This window comes from Electrophorus electricus, unplaced genomic scaffold (assembly GCF_013358815.1).
Source record: "Electrophorus electricus isolate fEleEle1 unplaced genomic scaffold, fEleEle1.pri scaffold_125_arrow_ctg1, whole genome shotgun sequence".
NCBI lineage: Eukaryota > Metazoa > Chordata > Actinopteri > Gymnotiformes > Gymnotidae > Electrophorus > Electrophorus electricus.
This window is the reverse complement of record NW_023336163.1, coordinates 1-9,742: the sequence shown is the minus strand read 5'-3', so window position 1 is coordinate 9,742 and position 9,742 is coordinate 1. Positions and strand designations below refer to the sequence as shown.

Below are 9,742 nucleotides of genomic sequence, written 5' to 3'. Positions count from 1 at the left end.
TGACAATAATTACTCACCTTAATGAATGCTTTGTCCGCATCTTGGCTGCATCTGAGCTGGTGGTTGAAAAGCAGGGCCCGCAGCTGTCGGTTCTGGTGCTGGATGTCATACTGCTCAGCGGTCTGACAGGCACGCACAACTCGTAGGTCTGTTCAAGGTGGTGCTTGTACACCTCAATTTCCATCGTAATTGTCCTGTACAACCATTAAAAATTTGACAGAAGTTAAAAAACAGCAGAACGGTTTGTTACAACTGGAAAAAAATAAATAAGAAAAGATTGATTGTTGTTGTACATGAATGTCAGTGAGCCATGAGGATAAGCCCTCTTGTCCAAAGTTCTGATTAGCAGTTATGACCTCCTAACACTGCAATCAAAATGCACGGGCAAAAGATGCATTACTGAAAAAACACTCTGCACATCTGGATTTCATGTCACCACAGTCAAAGTTGAAGGCTTTGTTCAGTGAAAAGAAAACAAATGTATCAAAGTTGGTGTTATACTCAGTAAGAACTCAGTACAGTAAGAAACTGCAAAATACTCAGAAAACTCTGTGCATGAGTCAGTGGCTCAATAGTCCAACTAAAATCAGCCAGGACCACAGTTTAGTTGGGCTAAACATGAGTCAACTAAATCCTTAGTCAGAGAATGATATTCTGTCTTTGCTGCTTACATGATCAGCTTCTTTCAAATAGCCATGTAAACTTAGTTATTTAGGAATAATATCAAACTACATGTGGGCCATCAGATCCTGTTTGCCCTTGAAGACCCACTCACAATCTTTGCCCAAGTCCAGCACTGGACATGCATTACCTTGCACAGTTTCACAGCTCTGGCACTGCAATCAACACTGCATACGTCTTAACTAAGAAGGCAACAGTTCAAATGGAAAACCTACTTCCTCTCTGGGAGTGAAGGAAGCCAGCTGCTTGATCTTCAGTGTCTGGTTGAGTCTTGGATGCATCAAGCACAGGGACACCAGCTGATACCCCATGGTTGAGGTGCTCCATATATTGTGCAAGGATCGGTTCGTTATAATCACCATTCTGCATTTTTTAACAGCAGCAACAGCATAAAATGGTTCAGGTAAGGGTGCATCATTGGAAGACTTTCACTAAAATATGTCCTCACCATGTCTCAAATACAGCAATACCTCTTAGAAGCCATTGTACTGCACACAGAATGGACAGTCTCAGCAGTTTCTGTTCTCATATGGAACCTCAGTGTTTTGATTACAGAACCAGCAATTCACAATGACATGAACTGGTTTCTTCCCATTGAATAGGGAGTGTGTGTGTGTAATATATATATATATATATAAAATTGTGAGCAAGGATCTTTCATTTTACAGACTAAAAATGAAAGTGACAAATAAATGTATGTGACAAATAAACCAAACTTGAAACTTTATATAAATAGCTTCATGTTAAATATAGTTTATCAGTCATTAAAAAAAACATTCTATTAATTAAGAATGTTTATGAAAGTTAATTTAATCTAACTAACAATAAATGAACAGTCGAATATTGTAGTTCAAACAGTCCGATAGCTGTAGTAATGGCTTAACTCATTTTGCTTATTTAGAGAGAACGATACATTTGAAAACCCACAGGTTTGTGAATTTGGGTCTCTAAATCATACAAAAGTAGGTTTTCTATTGCTGAACAGTTAGCTAGCTAACAAACTACCAGCACCTAAACGATCAAAGTTGAAAGCTGAACAATGAAATGGTTCCACAAGGAATGGTTTATAGCCCCGAGTTTGACACTCGCTGACCTCAACTGTTAGCTAGCTAACTAGCGTATCGCTGTGATAAAGCGATACAATCTTTAGCAATGAGGACATGAATAAAGTATCCTTTACAATTTTCACAATATTGTGAAATTTAATTTGCTGGCATTGGAGGTTATTAAATATTCACAATATCAATAATAATTCCTTGGCTCACAGAATCAGACATTACATTTTTGCTGTTATGGCAGCTGTTATAAAGATCATATTTATACAGAACCCTGTTCAGTTAGTGCTAGTATTGAGGAACCATTGCATAACTAATAGCGGTACAGAGACAGAAACATCATGTGTTCAGATGAATAACTGGATGTGTGTGAGACAGTCTGTGAGAGGTTTGCATTTGTGTGTTGCATGACTATGAGTGGGAAAACCATATAAAGGTAAAAACATTACCTCTGCAACAAGGATCTCTTCTATTTGAAGGAAAGGTTTAAGTTAGACACAGTCTCAACAGAGTAAGTTAAATCTGTCTGTGTTAAGACCAGTTGACATATCAGTGGTTTATCACTGATTATGTCTGCCACTGAGATACCACAAATTAAGCTTTCCAGATTCCAAGACATACAGTTGTGCAGTGTGAGCCATACATCAATTTGAAAACTTCAAAAGTCACGTAATGTGTGCATGGCATAAGCGTATTAGCAGGTCCCGAAAACATTTGCTATCAGAAAGGATTTCATCATAGAAAAAAACTACAAATTCTAGACTTGAGAATGTGAGCATCAATCCCACTAACACTCACATACTAAAAGAGCACTCTACCACTTGACCTAGTTCTCCTAGAGTGGGACTTGTTTGCAGATCGGACAAAAGCTGAAGACACAGTGGAATGGCAATTCTCTAGGAGATCATACCAAATCCTGCATCCACCCTAAATATTTCATCTAGCTGTGAAGTCAAAAAAGCTTATTCCTGAAATGACAGGAATAGTTCTTGCAGATTCTGATATGCTATGCAAACACTATAAAATGTGAGCTATGTTAGATCTGGCAGCCATTGGCTCTAACTGTCTCTTTTTATTGAGTTAAGCAATGCTTACAGAATAACTTTCTATGGCTTCAAATACTTCCAAGAATTAAACCTTGCAGAGTTCTGTAGCTAGACACATTGTCTCTGTAGGTTTGACATGTTCATTTGACAAACTAGCTAAAATAGCATCTTTTGGTTTGAATAAATTGCCCCTTAGACCCAGACAAAAAATTGCTCAAAATCTTTCTGCTTATTCATGCAGCAATGACACAGATTTCCAAAGAAAGAGGACGTATGGTTAAAGCTAGAAAAAAATGCCTACTCTGTGCTCAGGCAGAAAATCTGATATTTTAAATATGTCCCTAAAAGGTTTATATTCCTTGGCTCACAGAATCAGACATTACATTTTTGTTGTTATGGCAGATTTCATGGTGTAATAGACAGCACTATGTAACTCACAGCAATAAAGCTCAGTGGACTTTGCAATTGATGATTTCGTCACTGTGTACAACTGCACTGAATTGCTCTTTAACAAAAGCTTCTCCACATTTGCTTTTGAAGTTTAATTCAAAAGTTGGCTGCAGAATAACCATTTGTCAGAGGGAACAATAAGTGTCAACTTTCACCTATGCTCGGTCGAAAAAGTGGCCGTAATCTTGTTGACACCAAGTCTACAATTTCATGGAAAGGTTCCCTTCAGTGCTGCACCAAAAACTGCGAAATGAACGGAGAAAGGCCGATTAGCTCAGTTGGTCAGAGCGTGGTGCTAATAACGCCAAGGTCATGGTTTCGATCCCCATATGGGCCATGTGGGTTTTGTTTGATGAATGACCCCTTGTCAACAAACCACCTGTTTGAACTTGTGTTGCTTATGACATTGCTTGTAAATCACAATCTGCTAAGACATGTTCCAAGTACATGAGAGTGTGTTCTTGATTACAAAACTTTACCCATGGATTTGTGCTTGTTTACAAATCTTGGACAATGCAGAGAAAAGTATGAAATCAGAGGGACTCTGGCATTAGTGTAAGGCTCTCGATCGCTGTGTGAATAGGTCAAAGAAGCAATTCCAGAGGCATGCAGACAACCTGCATCCTCCCCATCAAATTATAGCCAGTTAGGTGTCTGGAAGTGCCAGGGAGTTCAAATCCTTTAGTCTGAAATGTGTTGGGATATGATTATGCCTGCCACTGAGGTCTGACAGCTCCACAGTTGCCTTGTGAAAAGAATACAGTATAGACCGGCACCCACATACATTACTGTACACATCAGAGATCAGCGCAGGAATATCAGTTTGTAAACCCGCCAAATCTGCCCCCACAGGCTCCCTGAGTTCTACTAATCGCTCCAACACCTTGTTTCAACCTCAGTTTCTTTTTTTTTTGAAGCGCATGAGGCAGCTTCAGCTATTTCCACAGGCAATCATATTAGATGTGCCATCAGTAACCAGACATGTGACTTTATTTTATTCCCCATTCTTCCATAAGAGAGGATTTCACACAGGCCAAATTTTCAGCCGTATGCGCCTGCAGGAATTTCACAACACCAAGTAGTGTAGACTTCAGAAATGTGTTGTCATCTACAAAATGGCAGGTCACAGCCAAGAAGGCATCCACATTAAGAGATGTCCACATATCTGCTGACAAACTCATTGCAGGAATTTTCTGGACCTCAGCTTTGGCCTTCTCTTTCTCTTATTGACATTTGGCCTCAACCATGGCCTTTACAGTCTAAAGGGAAGGAAGAAAATAATTATATATATTTTTAATACTACTCTCATAATGTATCCATGTCACCACACATACCTTCCTAGTTAGGAGAATATAAGTTGAATCCAATTTTGCTACCAAGTCCCTGAAGCTTTTATCCTCAACTATGCTAAATGGCTGTGTGTCTCTAACTATCATGGGGACCAAAGCCTCATCTAGCTCTTCCTTTCTGGTCACTGCTTTGTAAAGATTAGATTATACTTTGTCACCAAAAAATATAGTACTCACCAATGAAATTCACTTTATAATCCAATCCAAACTGCAAATATATATATATATATATATATGTATATACAGTATATACACATTTTATATACATGTGCATAATAACGTTAACACCTTGTGACAACTGATAAATAAGCCAAATGACATTGGCAAGGGTGACAGTAGGAAAAACTCACTGGAATGGTGGAAGGGACTTGGAAGGTGTCAGACTCAAAAGGGAACTCATCCTCCTTCGGTTAACCCTGGATAAACCTGGCCAGAGATGAGTTGGGTAGAGGATGGCTGACAAATTGTAAGCATGAAAGATACACTACAGCATTCCTACACAAAGACATCATAGGAGATAGAAACAGAGCACAGTTCACCTGAATAGAACACCTGGGTAGAAATACAGTAACTCATTATTATAACAGTACAAAGAAATGAAATGTGGATCATCCAGGTGAGGTTCATCTGCTAATCTGCACATAAATATTGTTTGTGACAGTGCAGAATGTTGCAGGTAAATGGAGGGCAAGGTGCTGTCATTTTAAGCATTTTAAGGCAGGTCCAGGAAGGAGAAACCCCAGCAGGTAGGAAGAGTTAGTGGGGAGCACAGATAGCGCAGCACTCCAGAATCATGTACTGGAGCATGGTGTGTCCACTGGGGGGAGGTGGGGTGGTTGGAAGAGCATAAAAGACTGTTGTTACTGCAAAGATTCATTTAGACCTTTCATTTGGACTGTTATTCTTTTTGTAGGGGGCGGGGGGGCATGTATTTAATGAAATAATAACGAAAAATTAATAGATTAATTCATACCAACTCAAATTTGCTGGTAAAGAAATAATTTGTAAGGTAAAAGTTATTTTAAGAGTGATGTTAAGGAATTTTTTAAAATGTTAATTATAATTTCATTAGAATAATTCTAACATCTACGGGATGATCTGAGGGTTAAAGAAAAAAGAGGTGGACCTTATGGGCAATAATGCAAAAGTCATTATTGTAGTACAAGACCCTTTGTTCTAGCTAAGTGATCTGCTGCATCTCAGTTTGAGTCATGTAGAATTCTAAAGACAGAAAGTCTTTATTCTGGCATAAAATAAAACTGAAGGGGGAAACATACTTTGAGTTAGTACCAGTAGTTATTGATTGTACACAAAGTCCAGTATGCATCCAAATGTAATCAAGAGATATCTGTTGGTAGCTGAACATCTCCAACTCGTACAATGCAATGTTTCTTCTTTGTGTCAAATGAACTTAACAATTCAAACATCCATAACTGGCCGTGTTTCTTGCCAACATACTGGTGTTTGGACTTATGGGATTACATGTCTGTTGCCTTCAATAGCTTAGTTGGTAGAGTGGAGGACTGTAGAATTTAAAACTGTTATCCTTAGTCTGTCAGTTAAAATCTGACTCAAAGGAAGTTTGTTTTTTCACATACAAGCTTCTTTTTTAAGTGAGCAAAAAGAGCGTCCCCTGACCAGGAATCAAGCCCAAGTCGCAGTGGTGAAAGTGTTGAATCCTAGCCACTCACCAACCAGCAATAAAGCTCAGATGCTTCTGACAAACATTTGTCAAATTCTGTATTCCTAGTATACTGACGATGTTTGTATGCATACTAGACTTGGTATGCATGAGCATTAGGAGGTCATAAAGAGAGGTATTCATATTTCTTTTTAATCCACATAAAAATTAAGTTTGAAAGAGAATCCTAGCCACTAGCTCACCAGGGATAAAGGTGACAGTTTCCTCTGACATGAACATGACCTACATTCATTGGTAACATTTTGAACGAAACCAGGCAAAAGTATTTAGTCACTAGCTGAAATAGCTCAGCTGGGTGAGTGTTAGATTGAATATCAAAAGACTCCTAGTTCAGTCCTGGGTTTTGGTAGCTGTGCAAGACCAAGCTCCTTATCAAATTGTCCTCTTTTTAAGAATATTTCATAAACTTTTACATTCCTTTCTAAAAACGAATAAGACATTATTGTTTTTACGCTACTGTTAGAAGTCATAGTGTAATAGTGCTCTAGACTTTGAATTCAGTGATCCTACTTAAACTTTAGTGGAATTTGCACTTCCTTATGATATGTTTCCTCACTGCACAGAGAGCCATTTGAACATTGGCTTCTGTATAAACCCTTTTGAAATGTTTTTCATTAGTTGTCTACTGGCCAAACAACTGGACAAAGGAAGGGTAGGCGTCAGCTTGCATGTATGCTTCTGTTGGTATCCTGGTTCACACACTCCCTGTGTTTTCATGGAATGGGGCCTACCTCAGCTTCCTTTGGCTCATGGATGGGCTTTGTCCTACCAAAAAAGGTGATGCAAATAAGTCATCTGCTTACTAAAGTTCTTGAAAATCACACTCTGCGAAGAGGCATTGCATAATGCAAAAAAACCTTCAGAAACAATACACTCTAATGACAGCAACCAACATACTTAATACAGGAGTGACCTCAGGGGTGACCTCATCCAAAGGCCACAACAGGAACAACAGGCTTAAGAAGGGACACATGAAATGACCTCAAAACACAAAAGTGAGCAGGTAAGATGAGTTGATATGTGACTTCATTAATGTGCTTGGTAATTTCATATGGACCGATATACTTGGGACCTAACCTGCGACATGACCCCGGCTTGCGGAAGTCCTGTGTAGAGAGCCACACTCTGTCACCAGGTTGGTATATCGGGTTCTCCCCTCTGTGCCTGTCCGCAATTTCCTTATACATTCAGAGAGCTCATACAATACACTGATCTGTTTCCTCCCATACCCTTTCGCTCCGCTGCATCCACTCATCCACAGCGGGGAAACCAGCTGATATGGAAGTCCATGGGACATTTAAGGTTGATAACCTAAAATACAATAAAAAGGAGTCAAGCCAGTGGATGAACTAGTAAGTGAATTTTGGGCCATTTCTGCCAATAAGAGGAACTTGGACCGGTCTGATGGATTGTTCATATAAAAACAATGTAGGAATTGGCCATTTGACTGTGGATGTAAAACTAATAGCTACCCCGATGTGTTCAATATAGGAAGCCCAAACTCGAGATGTGAATTGACGTCCCCAATATGATATTATGTCCTCTGGGATGCCAAATATACGGAACACCTGGTTAAACAAGGCTTCCACAGTTTGGCAGGCTGTAGGCATACTCGGAAACACAATGAACCACACACCCCTGGAGAATCCATCAACTACAGTGAGGACAGAGAGGTCAGTAACGCAATCTAAGGTGATGTGAGACCAAGGACTTTCTGGTACGGGAAGAAGCATGAGCTTTCCTGTGGGTAGGGTCTTAGGCATCTTGCTTTGACTGCAAATTGAACATGAAGAAACATACTTATAAATATCGCTTGTCATAGCCCTGAACCAGCGAAGAATGAGCCCACTTCAACAGATGGTCACAGCACAAGGTAGGTAATGTTTTCCCGACAGACATTCCATTGGGATGACTGTGTCTTGTATGGCTTGTTTATTCCATCATCTATTTTATATACACTTGTCTATTTAATCATCTATTGTAACTTGGACTTGTCGTATCGTTGTGAAAGTACAGCTCCTACCACGATGTTAGCAGCATCAGCTTCCACGACAAATGGAATGGAAGGATCAGGATGTCGACGTATGCTAGCCGTGGTAAAAGCTTCTTTCAGTTTCCTGAAAGCTTGATCAGCCTCCTGATTCCAAAGTAGCTTGGTCATTGCTCCTTTCAGGAGGGCTGTGAAAGGAGCTGCAATGCTGCTAAAATTCCATATGAAGCATCGGTAAAAGTTTGCAAATCCCAAGAATCTCTGGAGTTTTTTAACTATAATAGTAATGGGCCACTGGAAGATGGCTTTGATCTTCTTATCATCCGTAGTGATTTCACCATGGCTGATCACGTATCCTAGAAAAGTTATAGTTGGAAGGTGGAACTCACATTTCTTTCCCTTTACAAACTCAATAAACTTTTACTCTTTACTACTCAATGCATAAAGCTGTCTGTGTTTGATGTGCTCTCATTTTCCCACCACATCCATTTAGCAGTACTTCTGAATAACCGAAATGGCTTAAAACAGCTGAGGGGATGTTTGAAACTGAGTGATAAGATGTTCAGCAATTTATATATCATAATACAAGTAAATTAAATTGGGCTGAACTGGACAATAGTACCTGGCATGAAAAGTATGTCGTAGAGAGAGTAACAAAAAACTCAACCTCTCACCTCGCGCTCTGAGATGTCTCCGTCACTGTCTGTAGTGTCCTCTAGGATACTGCTGCCCTCACTAAAGTGTGTCACCCTGACCGGGTCAAACATCTCTTGAACATAATAACTACACAATGGAAAATCAGCTTCAAGTGCTGCACTGAGCAAGAGTGCACTGTAAATGGCCAGATATAAATGGCAATGTCAGTAGTAAATTTATATATGCAGTCATGGAACAGGACCTAGCTGTAGAGCACAGCTTTAAGGTGCATATTATGATGTGCTCTTACCAATCATCCTCCTGGCTGTGTCTTGCTCTTTTGGCCAAATGTTTCTCTTCCAAAGCAGACAGACCAGACTTGCTGCATATTACTCCGTGCACTATAAATAAACCACATGTATAATGCCTTGTAAACAATGCAACAAGGGAAATTTGAATTGTGACTACTCTGTTAAAGGGGCGGATAAGGCAACCCACCCAAACCCCCCCGAAAGCTGTTCTGTTATCTCTAATTGCTATGCAATAGTCCTGTGATTTACTCAAAGGCTGGAGAAGTTTCACCTTTCTCTACTTGAATCCTGAAGGCTGTTCGGTTCTGTCGCCCACAATCCATCCTGTGTAATTAAACATTCACATCATAACTCGACCCCGTGCAATAGGGCAAACTCATTCAGATGGGGGAAAGGATTACAGCTTACCTGTACTGCTGCCGCAACTGCGACCATTCCAACAACATTCACATACATTCCAGCAACATCCTATTATAGGACACAGTGGGCTTAAGTACACCCATTTAATAGCATGTTGGACCT

At 39.8% G+C, this 9,742-nt stretch overlaps 1 protein-coding gene and 1 non-coding gene across 3 annotated transcripts; one reads left to right on the top strand and one right to left on the bottom strand.

The window, feature by feature from the left end:
• Nucleotides 1-3,495: 3,495 nt before the first annotated feature.
• Nucleotides 3,496-3,569, top strand: trnai-aau. Its single transcript has one exon. It is a non-coding gene; the product is annotated as a tRNA-Ile (tRNA).
• A 5,323-nt stretch (nucleotides 3,570-8,892) lies between these two features.
• Nucleotides 8,893-9,582, bottom strand: LOC118240920 (nuclear valosin-containing protein-like). Of its 2 annotated transcripts, none has more exons than XM_035523469.1 (3): nucleotides 9,492-9,582; nucleotides 9,220-9,310; nucleotides 8,893-9,056 (listed from the first exon to the last, which is right to left on the bottom strand). In XM_035523469.1, exons 1-3 carry the CDS (start codon nucleotides 9,541-9,543, stop codon nucleotides 8,936-8,938), a joined length of 264 nt encoding a protein of 87 aa, XP_035379362.1. In that variant the 5' UTR covers nucleotides 9,544-9,582; the 3' UTR covers nucleotides 8,893-8,935. The 2 variants fall into 2 exon arrangements, with proteins under 2 accessions (XP_035379362.1, XP_035379363.1); XM_035523470.1 differs by having other exon boundaries at nucleotides 8,893-9,023.
• Nucleotides 9,583-9,742: the final 160 nt, after the last annotated feature.